Here is a 26,868-nt window from a genome sequence, read left to right as displayed (position 1 = left end):
TGCTATAAATATTGATGTGGCTGTGTCCCTGTAGTATGCTGTTTTTAAGTCCTTTGGGTATAGATCGAGGAGAGGGATAGCTGGGTCAAATGGTGGTTCCATTCCCAGATTTCCAAGGAATCTCCATACTGCTTTCCATATTGGCTGCACCAATTTGAAGTCCCACCAGCAGTGTATGAGTGTGCCTTTTCCCCCACATCCTCACCAACACTTATTGTTGTTTGTCTTCATAATAGCTGCCATTGTGACTGGAGTGCGATGATATCTTAGAGTAGTTTTGATTTGCATTTCTAACTGATAGAGATGATGAGCATTTTTTTCATATATTTGTTGACTGATTGTACATCATCTTCTGACAAGTGTCTGTTCAGGTCCTTGACTATAAGATTCTAAAAAGTAAAAAAGGTTTCCCAAGCATTTTTTTTTCCTTTGACAGTCTCCATAGTTGGGCCATATATGTGTTCCTTTCCTGCTTACCCCTATTTCTGCTTTTAGTCAGATCTCCTTATTTACTTTTCTATTGTAAATCTTTTGATACTTTCCTAATTCTGAAAGAGACAGTTTGCTTCTGAAAAAAGTTATTTTTATACATGTGTAGTGGAATGTTCAGTTCTGTCATATAACTTGCTTCATCATCATCTTATGTCAGACCATGATGCTACTTTCAGCTCCCATCACAAGGAAGGGTTAACGTAAGAGAGATCTGTTGTTATTGTTTCCTTACCAAGTAGTTATTCAGTTTATATTGATTTGAAGGAGCCTAGAATTTGATTTTATTCATATACTAAATAACCTAGGATTTTGAATGCTGTTTTGAAAATTAGTTGGAAATAATGGATTTCACTGTGTATATATGCCACATTTTTTAATCCATTCATCCTCTGAAAGGCATCTAGGTTGGCTCCACAATTCAGCTCATCCTTTAAATGAGTTTTCTTCCTTTTTTTTTTGAAAACTATCTGTTGTGGACTTTCTTGCTAATACTAAAGTAGAATTATGGTTACACAACCTACTTAATGAGCATCCATCAATTTGTATTTATAGTACTTGCGCTTTTATTCTCTGATCTCTTTTGTGCTATTCCTTTACCTCAACTAGAGTTACTAGTCTACTTGTTGATTGGTATTTCAAAATCTGGCTCACATGGTCCCTTCTTTATTATTTTTACTGTGACCAATTTAGTGCAAATTCTAATCATCCCTTAATCACATTAATCTTCCATTTATTAAGACCTCTGATCTTCTCCCCACTTACTTCATCTTATAAAATATGACTGAATTTTTCTCCCTCCCTTCCTTCCTCCCTCCTTCTCTCCATCTACTTTTCCCTTCCTCTCTCTCTTCCTCTCTCTGTACCTTCCTTCCAGTACTAGGGACAGAACCCAGGGCCTCAGAGGCAATCACTTTACCATTGAATTACAACTTCAACCATTTTTTAAAACATTTTTATTTGTTCTTTTTAGTTATTCATGACAGTAGAATGTATTTTGACATATTGTACATACATGGAGTATAACTTCCCATTTTTGTGATTGTACACGATGTGGAGTTATCCTGGTCATGTATTCATATAAGAAAATACAAAAGTTGTATCTGATTCATTCGACTGTCTTTCCTATTCTCATCCCCCATCCCTTTCCTTCATTCCCCTTTGAATCTAGTGAACTTCTATTCTCCAACCCAGTCATTGTGTCCTCAACCCTTTTTAAATTTTTTTATTTTGAGACAAAGTCTTGCTATGTTTTCCAGATTGACTTTGAAGTTGGGTCCTCTTGCCTCAGCCTCTGAAGTAGCTGGGATTTACAGGCATGTGCCACCACTCCTAGTATATGGCCAGATTTTCTTAGAATCCGCCATTAAGGTCTTATTGTGTAAGCAATGGTTTTTAATGTGTGATCTGTGAAGCCCTGGAACCCCAGGAGCCCCTGTTCTATAAGGTTTAAGCTGTGATATAATGTGTGTGTGTGTGTGTGTGTGTGGTGACAATGGATCTTTATTTTATTTATTTATATGCAGTGCTGAGAATCGAACCCAGTGCCTTGCACATGCTAGGCAGGTGCTGTACCACTGAACTACCACCCCAACCCCTAAGCTATTTTTATAATAAAACTGAAAGACAGATTATGGTCATTCTGTGTTTGCTATGTAGCAGACATTTTCTGGAAAAAAAGAGGCATACCTGCCACTTCTGGGGAAACAACCAGCAGTATTTATTGCTAAAGATAAAATTTATGACTAAAATGAAAATTAGAATTTTGGAGAACAGATATCCGCCACCTTGAGTTTGACAGCTTCTCAGTATTTAAAGACATTTCTGATGAGATTAAGATTTGGGGGAAGATTTAGGCATGTGATTTTTCTTTTTGATAGTACATAATGAAAAGTTGCAACATTTGGAAGATCTGCAAATCTGAGTTAACTAATATTTTCTAAGTAATCAGTGTATGATGGTTAAAATCTCATACATACGGGATAAAACAGCCAGTCAAAGGACAAGGTAGACAACTGATTTTGAATAAAATAATATGCAAAGTCCATTAACGTGGTTTCAGATTCCACATTGCACTGATCTTTAAAGGCAGATGCTTATTGAGTTTTGGTACTATATTAAAGAATATCAATAATTATGTGAAAATACTATTAAAATACTTTTATCTTTTCCAACTCTTTGAGACAGAGTCTTGCTCAGTCTTATTATACATCAACTGCATAAAACTAAAACAATCAAAGGATAATAGAAAACAGAAATAATCAAACTGTCTTTAAAGATATATGCAAAAATGTAAAGAATCACTTTTTTTGGAAAATTGTTAACATTTCATTAAAATGTACCTTTATGTTAATATGTAGTAGGTTTGTTATTTTTAAATGAATACATATTTCTAAGATTCGTTTTAATTTCAAATATGTTAAATATTGATATGACCCACATAAACAAACCCCCTTTGAAGTTCTCAATAATTTTCAAGAATTTCAAGAAATCTTGAGATAAAAAAAAAACCAAACAAACCAACCTTGAACTGTTCATCTACAGAAAAATATCTAGTTTAAAGGAGTGCCTTCTAAAGGATCTGTTGAGTTACCTCTGATTTTTAAAATGTTTCTAAGGTTATTTAATTTTTGTAATGAGGTCAGCATGTAATGTCCTTAGTATTCTCATAGGGAAGGGATTGAACAAATCTAAATTTATTTCTAATTTAGCTATTAAGATACTTCTTTTTATTTCTGTTATCTTTTCTCTTGTGAATTTTAGATACTAAAAATAATTGGAAACCAGAAATTAGAAGTAAGTCACTAGAGCATAAAGATTGGAAGCATTGATAAGGTGAAATAGGGCAAAAATCTGAGGTTGTCCTGTTCATATAATCCCAGCATGTAGGCCTTGCTTATGTGCTATTAGACCTTTAATTAGCTAAGGAAATGAGGACATGATAAAATGAGCAAATTAAATCTGTAGATTACTTTAAAGTCTTATATTATTAAAGTGCTTCTTATATCTAATCCAAAAGTGCTAAATAGAACAAAAATAATAGCTTATTTTGTCTTTTTTCTTCCATGTATTCTTATCAAATGATTGAAAAGTGGGAATTATATAGAGATAGAAAAAAACAGATGAAATCATGCCACTTACTGGATGATTAATCAATCTCTCCATTTAGAGAAAAAAATTTTAAAATATAGAGGCACTAGTCCTTATTTAGTTGCTTCCTATTTTGTACTACGTTTGGCACTGGAGACAAATTGTTCAGGGTCCAAGAATGTTTTATGACATGTTGTCTTATTTCCACAGTACCCTGAGTAAATTACAACAAAATTCAAATTGGACAAAGGGAGAACATTATAGAGAGGCTTTAATAGAGTTATTCAAGATCATACAAAGAAAGGAATTTAGGTTTCCTTAAATTCAGTGTTGATGCAGATTTATATTTTGTCAGGAAAGTTGGTTTATGCTACAAATACAATATCTTGTACTCTAACTTTTATAGATAGAGTATCCATGGCTAACTTACACAATAAAGTTAGTCACTTGAATAAAAACTAGTCTGGGCTACAAAAAACAGTATATTTCCACATTAAATGGGTACATCTCTCTCTCTGTTGAAGTTGTCTTAGTTTTTGACTCCAGAAATAAGCACATTGTGATTAAAAATTTAACCTATTTTCTTTTTGTTTAAATCATGTGAAGATAATCAGTATTGACAGGACTAAAAAGTTCCGAAGAATCAGTAACATGTTTAGCAAAAGTCTAGTAACATTATTGTTCTTTGGACCTTGAATTATCTTTGGGGAAGTTGATAAATTCCCCCAAACATGCAAGTTAGATAGACTGAGAGAGGATGGGAAGTTACACAAGAAGGAACAGGGAAGATAATATTTGATACAAAATCATGTGGGTAGAGATATATCCACCAAATTGCTCTGATTACTGACTTGTTGCTTACTTCCTAAAGAAATCTGGGTACACCTGTTCATGGATAGGCAGAACTAACATCATCAAAATGGCGATATTACCCAAAGTTCTCTACAGGTTTAATGCGATGCCAATCAAAATCCCAATGGCATTTCTTGTAGAAATAGATAAAGCAATCATGAAATTCATATGGAAAAACAAAAGACCCAGAATAGCAAAAGCAATTCTAAGAAGGAAATGTGAATCTGGATGTATAGCGATACCAGAGTTCAAACTGTACTACAAAGCAATAGTAGCAAAAACAGCATGGTACTGGTACAAAACAGGCAGGTGGACCAATGGTACAGAATAGAAGACACAGAGACTAATCCACAAAGTTACAACTATCTTATATTTAATAAAGGGGCTAAAAACATGCAATGGAGGAAGGATAGCATCTTCAACAAATGGTGCTGGGAAAATTGGAAATCCATATGCAACAAAATGAAATTGAATCCCTTTCTCTCGCCATCCACAAAAGTTAACTCAAAATGGATCAAGGAGCTAGATATCAAATCAGAGACGCTGCGTCTGATAGAAGAAAAAGTTGGCTCCGATCTACATATAGTGGGGTCGGGCTCCAAATTCCTTAATAGGACGCCCATAGCCCAAGAGTTAATAACAAGAATCAACAAATGGGACTTACTTAAACTAAAAAGTTTTTTCTCAGCAAGGGAAACAATAAAAGAGGTAAATAGAGAGCCTACATCCTGGGAACAAATTTTTACCCCTCACACCTCAGAGCCCTAATATCCAGAATGTACAAAGAACTCAAAAAATTAAACAATAAGATAGCAAATAACCCAATCAACAAATGGGCCAAGGACCTGAACAGACACTTCTCAGAGGAGGACATACAATCAATTAACAAGTACATGAAAAAATGATCACCATCTCTAGCAATCAGAGAAATGCAAATCAAAACCACCCTAAGATACCATCTCACTCCAGTAAGATTGGCAGCCATTATGAAGTCAAACAACAATAAGTGTTGGCGGGGATGTGGGGAAAAGGGTACACTTGTACACTGCTGGTGGGACTGCAAAATGGTGAGGCCAATTTGGAAAGCAGTATGGAGATTCCTGGGAAAGCTGGGAATGGATCCACCATTTGACCCAGCTATTCCCCTTCTCGGACTATTCCCTGAGGACCTTAAAAGAGCGCACTATAGGGATACGGCCACATCAATGATTATAGCGGCACAATTCACAGTAGCTAGACTGTGAAACCAACCTAGATGCCCTTCAATAGATGAATGGATAAAAAAAATGTGGCATCTATACACAATGGAGTATTATGCAGCACTAAGAAATGACAAAATCATAGAATTTGGAGGGAAATGGATGGCATTAGAGCAGATTATGCTAAGTGAAGCTAGCCAAGCCCTAAAAAACAAATGCCAAATGTCTTCTTTGATATAAAGAGAGCAACTAAGAACAGAACAGGAAGGAAGAGCATGAGGAAAAGACTAACAGTAAACAAAGACGAATGGGGGGAGAGAAAGGGAGAGAGAAGGGAAAGCATATGGAAATGGTAGGAGACCTTCAATGATACACAAAATTATAAGAGGTTATGAGGGGCAAGGGGGAGGGGGGAAAAAGGGGAGAGAATTGAACAACAGCAGAGGAGGTAGAGAGGGAAGAGGGGAGGGGAGGGGAGGGGAGGGGGGATAGTAGGGGATAGGAAAGGTAGCAGAATACAACAGTCACTAATATGCCATTATGTAATAATGTGAGTATGTAACAGTTGTGATTCTGCAATCTGTATTTGGGGTAAAAATGGGAGTTCAAAACCCAATTGAGTCTAATGTATGAAAGATGATATGTCATGAGCTCTGTAATGTTTTGAACAATCAATAAAAAAAAAGAAATCTGGGTACAATTATGCCAGTTTATATTATACTATAAGGCAACTAGGAAATCTTTTGGATTTATTGAAGCCAATACCAGTAATACCTATCATCATGTGACAAGACAGAAAGTCTGTAGAAAACAATGAATTAAAAACATTCTTGTAATAGACATAATATACTTATTTATGATTCACAACTCTCCTGCCCTCATGGGTATTTGTTTTCCAATCTCTTTGGTTTGTTCTTCTCTAGTATTATAACTAAATAGTAATAATTAGAACATTTAAAATAATCACTGTAGTAAATTCCTGAGAGGAATTAGTCTTTTGTGGCTAAAGTAATTTTAAGGTACTTTGAACTGTCAAATGCTTTATTTAATAGACCTAATGTGTATTTAAGATTAAGATATATTCCAGATTCTACAACAGCCCTCATAATGAGTAAACAGTTAATATTAAAAAAATAAAGTAGCAAAGGTAATAATAACCAGTTGACATTTAAAAGGAATTAAGGCATTTGTAAATTGTGGAGACATTTTGCTTTAATATTAGGTAACTTTACCTCTAAGAAACATGGTGGTAAAACATTCAGATCTCTCCTTGAGGGCATTATTTTCTGTGTTTTTAAGATCTTACTGGCCTCTAGTGGTAATATGCTATTATTTAAACATTTTCAATTCTTAAAACTGTTTTTAAGACAGTCTGCCAGTAACTGTACTCTCAGTTCTGGACTAGAAAACCAGTATATTTCATTCTCAAAGTGGAAATGTTACATGTTTATCTTTCCTCCCATAGACTACACACTATATCTTTTGTTCTTACCTTTGAATCTTTTTACTTTGAATAATACCAATTTAGCTCTGAAGCAACTTTGCATTATTTTAGCATTTGTACAGTGTAATTACTGTATCAAGTTTGTACTAACAGTTTTCCCCACAGTGTTTCAGCCATCTTCTCTGCAGATTGTAGGACAAATTTTTGTGTGTAAGGTTTTTTTCCTTCTAAGAGGCAAAAGACTCACCTTTATTAATTTGACATTGAAGAATCTTGTTTTTCTGTTTTGTTACACAGATGTGAAAGGACCACCCACTCATCGTCTGTCTTGTGGTCAGTCACCCTATACTGAGACCACAACATGGGAGCGGAAGTACTGCATCCTCACAGACAGTCAGTTGGTGTTGCTCAACAAGGAGAAGGAGGTGAGATAGAAAGCTACTTCCCTTTTCTAAGCAAATGCCTGAAACTTACGTAGCTTTGATTTTTGTTTTGATAAATTACATTATATAAATAGGGGCTCTTGCAATTGTAGACTGTGGATAATACGTTAAAGACTGCTAAATGTCATAATGAAGTGCTGTTGCCATGAAGGAGTGAGTTCCACAAGATAGTGCTGAATTTTCACTAAGGAACAGTAAAAGAGATAGTAAGTTGAGAAATTTGGAATGAGGAGTATTAGATAGTTTAGACCTGTCCCTGCAAATGCCCCCCTCTAGGAGCCACTGGAAATTATATCTTTCTAATCCTAACAAAAATAGTTATCATACTCAGTCTATTAATTAAAACAAATTTAATAGTTTACAGAGGCATGGTCAGCATAAGGGACGTATCAAAGGGTGGTGAGGTATCTATGAATGAACAGTAGAAAGCTGGTATAACCCCAGACCTTCAGGGAAAGGGAGGGGTTTCTGGACAACACAGAATTGTAGTTGTCTGAGAGGCTGCAAGACAGTTGTGGTGTTTACACAAAAAAGAACACAGCCTTTACCAGAACTCAAATGGCCACCAAGAAAGAAAGAAGAGAGAATAAACCTTAACTCTCTTCTGCTGCTCTCTGATTTTTTTTGCAATTGTCCCTGTTGGCCAAATCTAACTTGTAGGCAGGAGAAGATTTCTTTGTTATGTTCTATGGAGGTCAGTTTCATACAGCACATAATTAAGGGAGCAAAGGATTGGGAGAGTAGCATAAGTCTAGAGAGGCAGGCAGAATTTAACCTTCACAGACATCAAGTTTTAGGGACACTTTCTGTTCCTCTTGAACTTATACTACTAGTACTTTACTCCTCAAACTATTATAGTGTATATGATCTTCCATATCCAAATAATTCTATTTGCCTATTGGTGATTAATATCACTCTGGTTTTGTATGGACATAAAATAATCTGTCTCCACTACATAAAAACAGTGACTATGATCTTGAACAAAGAAGAGGCATAATGGGCAGGAAAGAGAAGAAAATACTTGATTTAAAAAGAAGATTGATTGCCAAAAATATATAAATAACTAGAAAGATGTAGATAGAATATACATTCAGTAAGTCATTCTTCCTAAAAAGTGTGTTTGGAAGAAGCAGTGAATAAGAAAATTTTCTGAATTCTCATTTGTGAATTCCTACTCTCCTTTTCTTATCTCTTGTTCATCTTTCCCTGTGTCTTTTCTTATCTTATTGAGTATGTTTTAATTTGGTAATGGCAAGGTAATAACAATGAAGCAGTTCTAGTTTGTTCTCATATTTTAATAGGCAGTACTTGCTTAAAAGGGCCCAGCTAATGTAACTCCAGGAAGAACTTGCTTATTCTTTTATTCTACTCATTGAAAAACATCTCTTCCTTTTGTTACCGTCTCTCTACCCATGACCCTTTTCCAGAATTTGAATATTATATTTAATTTTATTAAAATAATTTAATAAAGGCCAGCCTTTTTTAGAACAGTTTTATATGTGTTGCTGTTGAGTGGATACATAATAAAAATTGGTCAAGCGAATGAATGTTAGTATAGAAAATTTCTTATTATCTAATTTGAATATGCACATAATTTAAAATATTCATTTATACAAACCTATTCTGTCAGCAAACTTTCATCAGCTCTCTTAACAAGGAATGTTACAAACAAATCATTTGTCATTCCCCCCACCTTACCAACTATTGTGGTTTAGGTATTAGGTGTCCCCAAAAGCTCATGTGTGCAACAGTACAAGAAGGTTTGGAGGTGAAATGATTAGATTATGAGAGCCTTAATCCAAACAGTGAATTAAGCCCCCGATGGAAATAACTGGGTAGTAACTGAATGCAGGTATGGTGTGGTAAGAGGAGGTGGTCATTGGGGGTGTGCTTTTGGAGTAGACATTTTGTATCTGGCGACTGGAGTTCCTCTCTGCTTCCTCATCCTAATGTCTTGAGCCACTTTTCTTCATCACACCTTTCTGCCATGATGTTCTGCCTCACCTCAAACCCCAGCTGTCTATGGACTGAGACCTCTGAAACCAGTAGCCCCTAAATAAGCTTTTCCTCCAGAAATTATTCTCCTCAGGTCTTTTGGACGCAACTACAAAAAGCTGAGTAAAACATCCACATTTTTATTTTTTTTAGTTTAGTGCTGTAGCTTAAGAGTAGATAGAAGAACATCAAGAAGTATTCCTTTTCCAGAACTGAGATATAATCCATTGATTGAATATTCCTGGCCAATTGAGTCACCTAGGCCAAGGCCCATATTTTTCTTCTAAAATAACTGTCCCTGATAAATAATTTTCTGAAACAGTCTCTTATATACTTTAATCCTCTTTTGTGCCAATTTTTATAAGTAGCCCTAAATACCTGAAAACCATTATACCAGATACTTCATTCTCTCTCTGATTCTCTGTATTTCCCCTTCTGATGCTGTCTTCCATTCATCTTTCCCCACCTCTTGAAACCCTTTCCTGTGCCTGCTGTTACTCAAGGACCATCCTTTGAGCAAAATCAGCTGTTTCTTCTGTAATGCCAGATTCGTGGGACCCCAACAGACCTCTAGGAGCCAAATCCGATGCAAACACACAAGAGTCTTTATTGCAAGCTTGAGCCTGGACTCACAACCGTTCCTGATGCAGTGGTCCCAGGGAGTGAGTCCTGGTTTTTTTGTTCAGTGAGATTTTATAGGTTTTTTTTGGGATACTGTATGCGTTACAACATCACACAGCAAATCATTCCACACCGAGGGAAAGTCAAACAACTCTTGATTAGCACATTCACTGGCAGGAACAAGGAACAAGTTAGGTAAGAGGTGATTGCTTAGTACAAGAAGGGAATTCGTTTGAACTGATTGGTTTAAGCTACAAGGAGTGTGTGTGCTAAACTACATGGTTTCCCAACATCCCAACATGTTATCAACCACCAAAAACTACTGGGGGGTCATCTGGCATCCCAGGTATTTTCCCTGTCTCATGCTGATTGGTGGTTGCGGGGTGGGGGAGGGTGGGAGGGTAGTGAGGGGGGGTGTTGGTTTTAAGTCCTCACCTAGCATAACTGAGTTACTTAGTCAGGGACACCTGGCACCCACAGATGTCTCCTGTTTGCAAACAAACAACTCAGCAGGGTGGTTATGTGCTAGGAGTACTCTGTGGGTTTTTCCAAGGACAAGGGTCACGCCCCCTTCCTTGGACAGGCTTTGAGGTAGAAGCTGTTTTCAAAAATGGAGTCACATCAATTTCTCACTTCTACTTCTTCTCTGGAGGGGTTCCTTAAATTTGTGATCTCATAAGAACCAAAATGTTTCCTAATGTTACTATCTTTCATGAAGTCCTGTGGAAGTGTGGCTGATATTTTCCCCATAACTCTTACACCATGCTGCCTGGACTAGGTATTATCTCCTTTTATGCCTGCTTCCTGTCTGTTCTCCCTAAAATGCTCATACTCTGAATCTCATTTATTCTCCAATCCCCCTGCCTCATCTTGTCACTCCTCTATGTATTTTGATCTTCTGCATCACTGTCATCTACACAGCTTAATTTTTATTTTTAAATATATTTTTTAGTTGTAGATGGACACATTACCTTTATTTTACTTGTTTTTATTTTTATGTGGTGCCAGAGATTGAGCCCAGTGCCTCATGTATCTAGGCAAGCTCTCTACCACTGAGCCACAACCTCGACTCCTACACAGCTTAATTTTTATGATCCCAATATCTGCAGAGATGAATCTTACAACACAGTTTCCTTCAACTGCTCCTCTAAGAATTTCCCTATTCCACCTTTTTGCTGTAAGTCCTTCATATTCTCAGTAGTATACATCTTACTCTCTGACCCACTCCTTTCTTTCTAGCTCATTTTTTATTTCAATAATCTTTCCATCCTTCTGAGATCTATAGTCTCTTGATCCTATCACTTTCCTTCCTCTCATATCTCTCATTTCCTTTCTTTCCTCTTCATTCAGCCTGAATTCCAGAGTCAGTCATTCTAATTATTCCCTTGCATATTATTTCCTTGCCTTTCTCTTGCTTCATTTTCTTTATTTGGTTAAGTAATAGCTCAGTTAAATCTTCTTTTTAAAAGAATATTTATTTTTTAGTTGTAGTTGGATACAATACCTTTATTTTATTTATTTATTTTTTATTTGGTGCTGAGGGTCAAACCCAGGGCCTCACATGTGCTCAGCAAGTGCTCTACCACTGAGCCACAACCCCAGCCCAAATCTTCTTTCTTGTTATGATCTGAATCTTGAACATCTCCCAAAGGCCAATGTGCTAAAGGCTTATTGGGAAGTGGTAGAACCTTTAGTAGGTAGGGACTGGTAGAAGGAAATTAAGTCACTGGGAGTGTGCCCTTAAAGGGGACAGTGGGAACTTGGCCCCTCCTATCTCTCTTTGCTTCTTAGCCACCAATAGGTGAATAAGCTTCTACCATGCACCCCTGCCACCATCTACTGCCTTGCCACAAGCCCAGAAGCAATAGGGTCAAGTGACCATGAACTGAAACCTCTGCAACTGTGAGCCAAAATAAATCTTCCTCTTCATAAGCTGATTTATTTCAGGTATTTAGGTATTTATGTGAACTTTATCCCTGAAGCTTAATGTGTCTGGAGAAAAGCACACACATTGCTGACTGATCTTTGATCTAATGGCTGCAAACTTCATTGGAACCCCCAGTGCTGCTTGGCAATCATAAAACATTTTCAATTACTGTCCCACCCTATTGGATTAGTGCTTCTCAATCTATCTATGGTGAATGATCTCTTGGCCCTCCACCCTGCCTCATCATAATCAATAAAATGAATTGTAAAGAAAAGTGAAATAAAAAATACAAGCCTGAATGTTTTATTAGATTTAAGACATGAAATTCAATAAGTATATTCAGCATAACATAGGGAAAAAAGGAGTAGAATTACAAAAATATAATAATTATTTGTGGAAAAAAGTCTATACTATGAAACAGATCTAATGATGACCCTAAGCGTGCTGCTTCTCTGTTTCTGTACTATTTTGTTTATCACAGCAAATCAAAACAGTTCACAGAACAGTATAGGATCTTGAACCACCCTCTGACAAGCACAGTACAGAATGGTTTTCTAAAGTGATTTTTTTATACCTTTCTCTCTTCAAACCTGTAATCCCATCTTTATTATCTTTACATAGAGCTGATTACCTTGCTTATTGCTTCACTGAGAAAATTGAAGTACTCAGAAGAGAGCTTATCTACCATATCTACTCATCAGCAACTGTTTCCTTAAGTCTGATTTCCTTCTCCTCCTATGGTTGAAATTTCCACTGTCTTGGTCAGCCTCTCCCTTGTGCCCATCTATTCAAGGATATATCATTATTAATTCTTTCCAACCTTTTGTACATCTTTAATTTTTTGTCTCTATCAGATTATTCCTGTCAGCATACTATTGTATTGATCTAACCCACTGCCTCACCTGTGCTAAGCAGGTGCTCTACCACTGAGCCACAACTCCAGCCCCTCAAACCACACCACTCTGACACAGTTGCTCTTGTTAAGCTCACTAGTGACTTCCACATTATTAAATTCAAAGATCATTTCTCAGTTCTCATCTTATTTAATCTGTCAGGAGCATTTAATGTCACCCATCACTCATTCCTTTCCTTACATAACTTTCTTCACTTGGCTTTACATGACATCATGCTTTCTTAGTTTTCATCCTGCCTCTCTCGCAGTTCCTCCTGAGTCTTTCCTACAGATTTTTCTTCTTTTCTTCAGATCTTCATATGGGACCTAACTTCCTTGGGGATTTTATGACTTTTGATATCTTCTAATGCTGATGATTTCTAATTTTATATCTTAATGTACTCATCCCTCCTCTCTGCCCATTGCATATCTCCATTTGGATATGTGAGAGCCCTCTCCAACATGCCTTATATCCTCCAGTAAAGGTAAACTACCCTTCCAGGTTTCAAAGATCACTAATTCCCCAAACTCTTTTAATCCCAGACATACTGATTTCATCACTATTTCTTGAACACATCAGGCATGTTCCTGTCTCAGGTCTTTAGTTTTAGCTTTGCCTTCTGTTAGGAATGTTCTTCCTTCAGATATTTGCATAGCTACTTTCTCACCTCTTTTAACAATTTGCTTCCATATCACCAACCTTCACTAACTTCCCTCACCTTAAATCACATATCTTCCCCTACCTTCATCCAGAACATCTTTTTAAAAATATACTGTTATTTTTTATTGACATATAATAAGTTATGGGGTAAAGAGTAACATTTCAATACATGTATACAATGTGTCAGACTCTGCTGACCACTCTTTTATTCTCTGCATCTGTGAGATCAACTTTTTAGCTTCCATATATAAATGAGAACTTGCAGTGTTTGTGCATTTCTGTGCCTAATTTATTTCACATAACATAGGGTCCTCCATTTCCACCCATGTTGTTATAAAAGACAAAATTTCACTTTTGTTTATAGCTGAATAGTATTCCATTGCCCATGTTATATTTATCCATTCATCTGTCAATGGATACCTAGGTTTATTCCCTACCTTGGCTCTTATGAATAATTGCAATAAATATGTAAGTATAGGTGTCTCAGAGACATCTTTGACTATGTACCTAGAAGTTGAATCCAGAACTTCTCACCTAATTGCCTGGCTCTGATTTTTTTTATTGCATTTGCTACTTTTTAAAATGCTATATAAGTTATTTATTATGTTTATTGTCTCTCTCATACTGGAATGAAAGCTTTGGAGCAGAGATTTTGTTTTCTTCAATGATATTTCTCCTAGTACTTAGAACAGTTCCTGACACATAGTAAACTCTTAGTAAATTGAGGTGAATGAATTGAGACTAAATGAATGTTCCAAAAGCCAAATTATAAATTTTGATTCCAGAATGTCTGTTTCCGTAATATAAACTCGAGAGATCTGATTCATCTTTTCTTTCTGTGATAAGCTCTATTAATCAGTGTTCTATTACTATAATACCTGAGACAATCAATTTATTAAGACAAAAGGATTAGAGAGGTTTTCAAGATGGTGAAATAGAGGAGGTCGAATTCCTGGCTGCTCTGTGGAGTGGAACTAAGAAAGAAGACAGGTAGTTTCTCAGCAAGGTGGGTGAACAACAACAACAAAACAAACAAACAAACCAGCAAAAAAAAACTGGGTCCTTTACTGGAATTTAAAACTGGACACTCAAAGCAGATCAGGGACCCAGGAGGTTGGATATAATAAAATAAGGAAAAAAATACCTGGCAGCATAGCTGCTGCCACAGCTGGACCAGAAACTCCAGCCAGAGAGGTCCTTCCATGAGCATAGTGGAGGGATAAGGGAATTAAAGGAAACTGCATTTTTTGGGAGGCTAAGGCATGTTGGGTACTGAGCATTTAGAGATCAAGGACATTGCCTGGCATACCTGAAAGACAGACTGCACAATATCTATGTTGGGGAAAAGAAGTCACCATCTCTCCAGGCAGTGTTTGGAGGATGAAGGAAGAAACCATTTTTGCAGTCACTGTTCGAGGGGCCAGCAGCTGAGGGGGCCAATTCCTAGCAAACCTGAATTTGGCTCAAAATACAGGCCCAGTAAACACACAATGCATGATATATATGATAAAATCAAATGTGGAGAGATGTTTATATAGGAGACGCTGGTCATGGACACCCACCCACGTCTACCCTGCCCCTCCAATTCGACTGCTTGTAGGACTCTCTGGGAGAGACATACCTGGTGGTAACATGGAATGGCAGGGGTAGGGGTAGACATGGATTTGGAGACCGAACCCAATACATGGGGTCTGAAGGTGATGTAGGGGATTAAGAATTGGGTCCCCCAGCACATGAGTGGAACCCAGGGGAGATCCTTGGCATCCAGTCTTCCAGCATGAACCGGCAAGTACTAGGCACTGGAGGGATGCTGATTTAAAATCTCCAGACCAATTGGCATTCAGCAAAGAGACTGGAGCCCACCTAAGCCTACATCCTACCTCTAGGAATTCTGCCTATGGGATTATCTCACTCCAGCAATCCAGAGGGTAGAGCATCATGTTCCAGACCCCACCAAAAACTGCTGAGAAACTGAAAATCTTTTGAACCTCAACAGAAAGAATTTCTATATCACTTCTGTTCTCTCCCTGTACATACCATTTGAAATTATAAAACCTTTTACAAATTTGCTGTTTTTATTGTAGGCAATAACTGATTATATCATTTCTGTTTATGGTGATAAATAATGTTGTAGATGACATAGTAAGGGACTATTTGATTTAATGCAGTATATTGTTTGCATTGGTTGTTGTTATTATTTGTCACCTCCCCCCACGTAAACTCTGAGGTACTGGAAACATTCAGGGACACTATAAGTCCACAGGGTAGAAACACTACTGCCTCAGATCTGTACTGTTAGTTGGGTGGACACACAAAGAACATGAAAAATCGAGGGAACAAATTGCTCCAAACAAACCAAGATACTCTAATAATAGAATCCATCAATACCACAATGGAAGAAATGTCAGAGAAGGAGTTTAGAATGTACATAGTTAAACTGATCTGCAAAGTAAGGAACAGTATAAGAAATGAAATCAGAGAGAAAATACAGGAAGTGAAAGATCACTTCAATAAAGAGGCAGAGATTCTGGGGAAAAAAGCAGAAATCCTTGTAATGAAGGAAACAATAAACTAAATTAAAAATTCAATAGAAATTATCACCAACAGACTAGACCACTTAGAAAACAGAACCTCAAGCAATGAAGACAAAATATATAATTTTCAAAATAGAGTTGACCATGGAGAGAAGATATTAAGAGACCATGAATGGAAATCCCAAAAACTATGGGATAACATGAAAAGATAAAATTCAAGATTTATCGGATAGATGAAGGCAAGGAGATACAAACCAAAGGAATGCACAATCTTTTCAATGAAATATCAGAAAATTTTCCAAAGCTAAAGAATGAAATACAAATACAAGAGGCTTATAGGACCCCAATTGTACAAATTACAACAGACCCACACCAAGGCACATTATAATAAAAATGCCTAATGTACTGAGTAAGGATAGAATTTTAAAGGCTGTGAGAGGAAAAATATCATATTATGAATAGGAGAAACTAATTCAGATCTCAGCTGATTTCTCAACTGAAACCCTCAAAGCTTGGAGGTCCTGGAAAAGCATATATCAAGCTCTGATAGAAAATGTATGCCAAACAAGAATCCTATATCCAGCAAAATTAAATTTCAGATTTGAAGGTAAAATAAAAATCTTCCACAATAAACAAAAGTTAAAAGAATTTACAACTAGAAAGCCTGCACTACAGAATATTCTCAAGTATTCTGTAGTTCAGGCAAAATATTCCAGGAGGAGGAAATGAAAAAAAAAAAAAAACCAGGAAAGGGAGGAACTACAGTAAAGGAATAGTCAATCAAGGAGAAACTAAATAACAAAACTAGAAATAAACCCATATTACTGGGAACACAAATCATATCTCAGTAATAATCTTGAACGCTAATGGCCTAAATTCATGAATACAAAGACACAGACTAGGCTGGGGTTGTGGCTCAGTGGTAGAGTGCTTGTCTAGCATGTGTGAGACACTGGGTTCAAGTCTCAGCACTTCATACAAATAAATAAAAATAAAGGTCCATTGACAACTAAAAAAAAAATTTAAAAAAAAGACACAGACTGACATATTGGATTAAAAAACAAGATCCAACAATGTGCTGTCTCCAAGAGACTCACCTCATAGGCAAAGACATCCTCAGACTGAAGGTGAAAGGATGGGAAAAAACACTCACATGGATCACATAAACAAGCAGGGGTTTCTATCTTCATATCAGATAAAAGTAGACTTTAAGCCAAAGTTAATCAGAAGGGACAAAAAAGGCAGTTTCATACTGCTTAAGGGAATAATACATCAATAAGACACAGCAATCATAAATATTTAGTCCCAAACAATGGAGCATCCATGTACATCAAACAAACCCTTCTCAATCTCAAGAATCAAATAGACTGCAACACAATAATACTGAGTAACTTTAACATGCCTCTGTCACCACTGGATAGATCCTCCAAACAAAAACTAAATAAAGAAGTTCTAGAAGTAAAAAATATGATTGATAATTTAGACTTAACAAACATATATAGAATATTTCATTCATTAATAACTGATACACTTTTTTCTCAGCAGCACACAATACTTCTCTGATACAGACCATGTTATGTAAGCTATCACATATGTTGGCATATAGTTGTAATTTTACCTTAATTTATTTTTAGCACCTCTAGAGTTATTTTGATAGCTTCCTTTCCATTGATATGAATTTTTGTGTTCTTGCTTTTTTCTTGACTAGACTTGTTTGATTTTTATCAAATTTTAGCTGTATTATTTCTTCTCTATTTCATATATTTTGTTCCTACTCTTCCTACTACATAATTTGAAAATAATTTGATTGTTATTCTAGCTTCTTTTTGATACAAGTACTTTAGGTCATAAATGTTCATCTGAGTACTGTTTCACCCCAGAGATCATGATATTTTAAGCTTTTATTATCACTTAGTTCAAAGCACTTGTGTGTGTGTGTCTGTGTGTGTAAAAGTCGGATTTACTGAAGAATAGAAATAGAAATAGAACTCTTGCAGTGCAAGAGGGGCCCCAATACCAGGATCTCTCCATCCCTGCATGTGAGTCTAACACTTGCTTTGTTGCTGTTGGTCCAAACTTACAAAGCACTTTTTATTTACTTTTCTTCTGCTTTCTTCCTTGACCTTTGAGTTATTTATAAGTGTGCCATTTAATTTTGAATACTTGACATTGGGGGTGGGGTTCTATGTATGTCAAGGTTACATTTCTAATTACATTTATTACATTTCTAATGTAATAAATGATGCAGGAGAGGCTGGGGTTGTGGCTCAGAATTAGAGCACTCGTCTAGCATGTGCAAGACACTGGGTTCCATCCTCAGCACCACATAAAAATAAATAAAATAAAGGCATTGTTCACAACTACAACTAAAAAAATTTTTAAAACAAATAAATAAATCCATCATGCCGAAAACAGCTTGCATGATTTCAAATTTTAAAAATGTAATGAAAATGCTTTTTATATTGATTGTATTAGTTGCATACATGTCAAAACTGATGAAATTGCATACTTCAAATATGTGCATTTTACTGTACTTCAGTTTTACCTCAATAAAGCTATGGGGAAAACAAAAGAGAAAGAAAAGGATTATTTTGGCTCACAGTTTTGGAGGTTCCTATCCATGTTTAGTTGGCCCTATTGCTTTTAGGACTATGGTGAGGCAACCCATCATGGCTAGAATATGTGTCAGAGCAAAACCACTCAAGTCACAGATAGGAAGCAAAAGAGAGAGGACAAGAGAAAGAACAGTCCAGCTCCAAGTATGCCCCAGTGACCTAAAGACCTCACATTAGGACCAATTTTTTAAAAGCTTCTACCACATCCCAATAAAGCTTTTAACATATGGACCTTTAGGACAATAACAACACCATGCCATAGCATAAGCCCACCCAAAACACGATATTTTATTCCACTTTTTTCTAAAACTAGGTAATAAAAAGAGGGGGAAAATAATCCATGAGACTCTTTTCTGCTGTTAAATGTGTGATTCCATCTTTATTTATTGAGCTTCATTATACATGCAATATCATGGCCACAAAGATGCATAGTTTTTATTGGAGAACTTGAGGTAAATTAAAATTTATAACCATTTGATTCTAGACAGAAGTGGTAGTTTTGCAACATTATAAATGTACTAAATACCACTTGAATTATTCATTTTTAAATTGTTAATTTTATGTTATATGACTTTTATCTCAAAAGGTTTTTTGTTTTTTTTTTAAACCACAAAAGAAAGATTAAATGAGGGAGGCATTGCCTGGAATGGATTATGGGTGTGGAGTGGAGAATGCCAAAAAAGGTATTCATAGAGAAATTAAGACTTGGTTCATGTCTTAAATGACAAAGGAGAAAAGAAGGGGAGGATACTGTGTGTATGTATACAGCTACAAAGTCAGGAACCATATCTCTTTGGAAAATTGAAAAAATGTTGAGAGTTTTTGGAACATAGTTTATAAGAGGAAAAGGAAGAGCTAGCAAGACCAGATAATAAAGAACCTTGAAGGCCATAGTGAGGAATTTTTACTTTATTCTGGAAATGATTTGGACCATGCACATCATTTGAAACCATGCCAGGTATTTTCAGGGCAATGGCATCATCAGATTTGCTTCTTAGAAAAGTAATTGTGTTAATTATATAGAAAGATTAGTGGAAGAGAATGAAGGCAAATAGATGAATTTCCTAGCTTACTACAGTAAGCCAGTAAAGGAATGAGTTTACAAAAATAGTTAATGCCTAGAGATAAGTAGTTATTTTCTGCCATTATTAAACTGGTAAAATTAAAATTAAGTCTTTAGGAAAAGAAAATGTGAAGACATTTCTGTACTTGCTACTTGAATTATAAGTTTTATATCCTGTCAAATTTTGTTATAGGAAGAGAATAGACATTCATCTTTTATAGAAGGATCAAAATATGCTTTCTCTCTTCTATGTTTCACCTACACTTAAGAATTATAAGGAATGTAACCCTTATCCTTAATTTCACAATGAATAATTTAGAATTTCTTGAAGAGTTTAAGGAGTTTCCTGATAAAATGATCCGAAAAGGCTGTTTCTAATCCTATTTAACTAATCATGGAGATGTTTTTGCTGTGTTAAAAACATCAATTTAAGAGGGTTCAGTAAGGATTTAAGTTGACTCCTTAGACAGGTTCTGCTGGAATGTGAAAGGATTATACTAGTCTGATATGCCCCACCTATTATGTCAGTGTGTGGATCTTTTAATACTCTCTTTTAACTCTGCATGTTTCTTCTCAAACTGGGAAAAAAATGTTTGAGGGAAATACATAGAAAGAGTGTTAAATACACAAATTATAAATTTGGGAATGTAGCAGAAGGATAGTTCCGGTAGAATGCTGAAAGAGAAGTTGGCCAAGAGTGTCACCTTGAGAGATGACTCATTGGTTCAATAAATTAGTTCATGCAGATTGTACCAAATAGACATTGCTTATATGAAATATACCTCTCTGCGTGGGTACAAAGCAAAGGCCCCAACTGGCTTGGTGCCAACCGAGAGGGTATAGGAGGCAATTTGGGTTCCATTTTGCTTTTAAGAGATACAATTAAGTAAACTGGAAATTAGGGTTTTGAGGGAAATGGTAGAGAAGACAAACATGAATTCCTCTCAGGTGCAGCCAATACAAAAATACAAAAGAAAGCTAAGTTTATGAGGTTTCCCTCCCACCCCTTCTCTCTCTTTTGGCCATAACAAGCAAAAAAAGGGTAAATTTGGCTTCATTTTCTTTTCTTGTTTTTAACCACAGATTAAGCCCAGGGGTGTTCAACCACTGAGCCACATTCCTAGCGCCCCCCTTTTTTGTCATTTTTTTCATTTTTTAAAAAATTTTTGAGACAAGCTCTCACTAAGTTGCTTAAGGTCTTGCTAAGTTGCTGAGGCTGACTTTGAACATGTGATTCTCCTGCCCTAGCCTCCTGAGCTGCTGGGATTACAGGCATATTTCACTGCACCTGACTCCATTTTTCTTAATCTAAACTTTTGTTTCCATATTTAGAATTTTTAATATGTCCACTAGTAGTTCAGACAAAAGGCAGTTCTAAAATGCTTTAAAACTTGTAATGAAGTTCTAAAATAACACTTTTTTTTTTTTTGCTTTTGAAAGGTGGTATTATACTTAGATATATTGATGAAAATAGCAGTTTGGCTTTGTGGAAACCACTGAAAATTAACTATTATTTATCTTAAGGTTAACTACTAGTGGCATATTTCATTGAGAACCACTTTCAAGTTAATCACCAAATGTATAATGTGTCCCTGTATGTGCATTTACTATGCTAGAAGTTTCAAAAAATAAGATATAGTTCTTCTTTCCTCTTTCTCCCCCACAACAAATGTAGCGGTGGAAATAAGACAGATAATTTAAATGTTACATTTAGTGAATAACACAAGTAAACTGGATAGTATAAGAGAAAGAAATCCATTTATTCTAAAAGAACCTTGCTCTAACTAAATATGTCATTTAGATGTTACTGGCAATGGAATATTGTGAAAGAAAGCTTAATAAAAGAAGGGATTTGATCAAAGTTATATATTAGGAATATTTATCTATAGGACATATTAGAAGAGAGAGAAGTAGGAATAAAATGAGCCAATTAGGAGACTATCATTGATTTCAAGTCTAGAAATGATAGGGCCTTTCCTTTGCTTCCTGAATCATGAATATCCTTGGATTTAAGCATGGTTATGATACATTTGGTGTTCTGTTTTACTTCTCTTCCTTAAGAGACTTTAGCTAAATTGATAACTCCCTGTTCAAATGAATAAAGTTAGTTTTGTATACTTACCATCTTTCTTGGCCATGTCACACTTTTTCCTTTGCCTTTAATGGCATCCATCTCCACCTATTGATTATTCATTCATTTGTAGGTTGGAGCTGTTTTAAAGTTTGGAGATTAGCTGATATTTTAGTCAGCTTTGCACTTCTGTGGCCAAAAGACCTGATAAGAACAACAGAGAGAAGGTAAAGTTTATTTTGGCTCATGTCAATAGATAGCCAACTCTATAGCTCTGGGTCCAAGGGTGAGGCAGAATATTATGGTGGAAAAAAACAGCTCAGGACATGGAAAGCAGCTCCACTCTCTAGGGACAAAATTTAAACCCCAAATACACAGCCCCAGTGACTTACCTACAGTGACATACCTTAACTGCTCACAGTTACCATCCACTTAATCCATGTCCATGTATTAATCCACTGCTTATGTTACACCTTAATCATGAAAATTCTTGCATTGTCTCAGGTAAACTTTTGAGGGACACCACATATCCAAACCATCATAACTGGTAAGATACAAACTCCTAACTCACATGGAATTAGTTGCATGTGAATAATTATAGATCAAGATAATAAGTAGAATGACAGGGAGAGATGTCTTGTTGGAAGAAATAAAGGGAGTGTACCTTAACTTTGCCTGAGAGGATTGGTAAAAGGGGAAGTCCAAGAAGAGGCAATGTCTGTATTAACCTTAGGACAAATAGTTTCACCTGTTAGATGTAGAATAGAAAGAAAGTGAGGGACATTTCAAGCAATGGCTATAGACTCCCTGATAGGGGATATATTAGGAAAATGCAAACACTTGATGTTCCTAGACTGCAAAGTCTGAAGCTGAACACAAAGACAGCAACCAGGATGTGGAAAACCTGGTATACAGTGTACTTTATAGGATAGTAGTTTTTTAATCTTTTGTTGTTGTTTCTTTTTTAACCAAAAGTACCTTTTCATTGTAGAAAAGCTTATACAGAAGCCCCAACAACAGATAAACTAAGAACTCAGAATTCTGGTTGAAGCAGAAAGGTATTTATCTCCAGCCCCCACGAACATACCACCTTTTATATGAAAACTGCTTCTAGAATAAAGGAGAACTTTAAGCCTCAGGATGACTTGATCATATTTGCATTTTGGAACTACGCTGATAAGTATGTAAAGAATGGGCTTAAGAAACAGAGCATTAGAGGCAGATACCATTGAAGAAAATGTTATAGGAGTTTGCATAAAAGTTCATAAAGAATTTTTGGCTTAAGGATCTGTGATAGAGCAACAGGTACAAGACTACCCTTCCCTCTGTAAACAACAAGAAGAACAAAAACAGGTCAGCTCCTACCTCAACAAATGTATATTTTCAGGCATTGGTCTGTGGGTGCCCTAACACTATAGTGGTCACCATTGCCCTGTGTACCATTTTCTGACAGTAGCACAGGAATATGAAGTTCAAGAATAGTATAATGGTCCTAATATTGAGCTAAGGAGGCACAGAATTGAATGCTGCATCTGAAGGGGCTATAATTTGCTGGGCAGGAGACCAAGTAGTCTTTGACCAAGGTTTGAACTTCACATTTGCAGGTGAATACTATGCAGGCTTTCAAGAAAATAACTGAAGGATTGAGAACAAAATAGACAAACTCCTGATAAAGGCCTGAGGCTTCTTTAAAACCTACAGCCCTGGCATCCACCTGAGATATCATTAAGATCATACCTCAGAAATGTAGAAATGGAGGTTTAGTAAAGCTAAGTGATTCATTTAGGCTTCTATACTTAGTACAGGTGGCCAAGGATTGTAAGTGAATGGTTAAAGTGATCCTCAACTTGCCTGTCTATGTCTGTTATAAAGGAGACTTTGAGATGCTTAACCTTGATAGGAAGGAGAGAAAACAAGATCTCAAGGCAATGGCTCCCAACTGCAGTGAGCATCAGAGTCAGTTGGAGACTTGGTTAAAGAACAAATTGCTGAGTTCCACCCCCAGAATTTCTGATTCAGCAGGTCTGGGGTGGGGACTGAGAATGTAAATTTCAAATAAATTCCCAGATTATGCCGATTCTGCTGGTACCTGGACAACTTTTGCATTGAGAACCACTGCCTTAACAAGATAAGAAAATTGAGTTTTTATTTCTTTAAAAAGATTTAAAAATCCTTTCAAGGATTTAGTAGAGCTTTTTTAGCATTCTTTAGGAAAAGAAATAACTTGAGTTTTCAGATGCTAGTTAGTGTGATGTTGATTTGCTATACTTGACTATTTAATCTGTATGAGCTTAGATTGAATTGAAATTAATTTCCATATGTCTCTAAAACAAAATGAAAGAATATTTCATAGAAAGCATGGGCATGTTTGTATATTTGTGTATGTGTATGTTATGTGCATAACCTTGCTCTTCCATTGTTAGAGTTTGAAATTAACAAAGCTAATTTACGAAGCAGAGATACTATTTTCCACTTTTCTAAAATGGAATGAAATTAAAGTGCTTGGTTTTTGTGGGTTTTTTGTTTTGTTTTTGAGAAAAAGGAAAAAGAAGGTTTATTGCTTTGCTAGCAAAAGAGAAATACAGGGGACTCTTGTCCCAAATGCTGTGATTTAGAACTTGGTTCTTTTTCTTTTCTTTTTTTTTCCTTTTCCTTTCGTTTCTTGGCAAAGGAAGACTCTGAAGCCCAGTACAAGGCCAAAGAAGTGTTTCAAACATAAAAAGAGCCCCATGTTTATAAGCAATTCAGTGTAAACAAGAAAACTGGTCAACTAGGACAATTAGAACAGCTAAAATGCTCTTGTAAAACACTCTCTTCAGCTGAATATAGATTTTTGTGAACTTCACTTTGGTTCATTTGAAGGTACATGAATTGTGATGTATCCAATTTTAAAGGAGTAGATCAATATGTTTAAAAAGATTTTATATATAAAAGCCATCTATAGGTGTTATAAAAAGTACAATATTCTTAAGGAATTCAAGTTTCAGTGCACCAATTTGCAGTATTGTAGATTTGTGTATATGGGTTATAAGTCACATTAGGTTTATATACAGAGGTATGGAAAGGGTAATATCAAAGTTTGTACTGAACCAGGACTAGGGTTATAGAATTAAGATTAATATGGGGAAATATGAATATTCATAGGAATGTGCTTATGAAAACATGTGTAAAAATATGTAAATATAAAGGCTCAGACACAGGGAATAGTAAAGTGTGACTCCTTTGAATATACATTTTGTATATATGAGGACACATGGATGGATCTAATATGTGATATATTGTGATATGTATGTAAATTTATTTTATTTTATTATTTTATCTTTTTTAAAGAGAGAGTGAGAGAGGAGAGAGAGAATTTTTAATATTTATTTTTTAGTTCTCGGCGGACACAACATCTTTGTTGGTATGTGGTGCTGAGGATCGAACCCGGGCTGCACGCATGCCAGGCGAGCGCGCTACCGCTTGAGCCACATCCCCAGCCCCTGTATGTAAATTTAACATTGAAAATAGAATATAAATATCAAAATACACTTTGAAATTTATACTCATATTTATAAATATAACACATTAATTTTTATATACAGAGGTATGGTAAGGGTAATATCAAATCTTGTACTGAGGTAGTGTTAGGGTCAGAGAATAAAGATTGATATGGAGAGATATGGAGAAATACGAATATTCATAGGAATGTACTTTTGAAATTTTGTTTGAAAACATATATAAACAGACAGGATCTGAAAGAGGGAAGAGTAAATTGTGAGTCCAGTAAATATATATTTTGTAAATATGGGGATGCACGGATGAAACCTATATATGGTATATTTTGATATACATTGAAAATAGAAAATAAATGTCAAAATACTTTAAAAATTAAAGAAAAAGAAATTCAAGTTTGGAATAAAGGTCACCATGTTCCCTTATATCCTGAGTCAGGGGTAAAATGCCTTTAAGAGTGATACTTTGAATAAAACCTTTGGTCCTTTAAGTTTCAACAGTGAGAAATTAAGAGTGTATGTTATAACATTGAGAAAATAATTGTGAATGAATTTTAGGTTCAAATAAAGGTCTGGTATATTTTATTTATTCTCTCCTTGGTTCTGGTGAAGATACAGTATATACTAAAGAAGTGGTTCTCCCTTTGTCATGAATATAACTTTGATAATGACAACACCATAGCAATTACTAGCTTTTTTTTTTTTCTGTAGAGCTTAAATCTTTATTATTTTAATAGGCATTTTTAGAACCAGGCCCAAACAGTTATGTTTAGTTAGACTCAATTATTTGCTCAAGGATCCAAGTTTATTTTCTTTTCCTTCTGCTTTTAGAGCAAGTAGAGGTTGCATTTTTTGCTTTTCTTAGTAGGAGGGAGTCGCTTAACCTTTCAGTGTTACTCTTTCAATTATTTAAATAGAGATAATTTCCATTTGAAAGGGGTGGATGACTTCAATTACTGTTCACCAAGTTTTCTATTACTTAGTACTTTGTATCTTTATTGATGCTATTATGTGGTTTCAGCTTATTTTTAGAATTTCATCCTTCTTAATTCTGCCCTTTAGTTTCACAATTGCAAAGAGTAACCTTAGTCATGGTAATGAGGATATGGAGGAATATTTGGCCCTATACAAAGTGTTAAAAATTTGCCATGCTCATAGAGGCCATAGGAATTTGCTCCTTAGATTCTCAGTAACAGAGACAGTTTCCCTTTCTATCTTCTCCTTTATAGATAGGAGTTGGGTTACTGAGGTAGAGCTAGAGGTATCTATTCCAGTTTTGCTAGATCAGTTGCTGTGGTGTATATCCATTGTAATCATTTGGAAAAATAAATAAGTTCTCATCTGTAAAAGGGGGATAATTATAATGCCTCCCTTATAATGTCACATATAAATGTTCCTTAGGTTTGTACATAGTAAGAGTTAAATGTTAGTCATTATTATTGAAATTTGTTGATAACAATTCAGAAACCATAAGAAAT

The 26,868-nt window shown here is 35.7% G+C and overlaps 1 protein-coding gene across 4 annotated transcripts in view; it reads left to right on the top strand.

Annotated features, from left to right (window-relative positions):
• The window catches only part of RASAL2 (RAS protein activator like 2), a 357,274-nt gene that overhangs the window by 156,476 nt on the left and 173,930 nt on the right, over positions 1–26,868 (top strand). For all 4 annotated transcript variants that reach the window (XM_081300551.1, XM_081300550.1, XM_081300549.1 and 1 more), the window contains exon 2: positions 7,372–7,499. In XM_081300551.1, coding sequence (XP_081156677.1) covers positions 7,372–7,499 — 128 coding nt within the window. The remainder of the gene's footprint in view (positions 1–7,371; positions 7,500–26,868) is intronic.

Source organism: Spermophilus citellus (genome assembly GCF_964194105.1).
Source record: "Spermophilus citellus genome assembly, chromosome: 6".
In the NCBI taxonomy this organism is placed as follows: Eukaryota; Metazoa; Chordata; class Mammalia; order Rodentia; family Sciuridae; genus Spermophilus; species Spermophilus citellus.
Note: the sequence above shows the minus strand (reverse complement) of the source record. Positions and strands in the feature narration are given on the sequence as shown.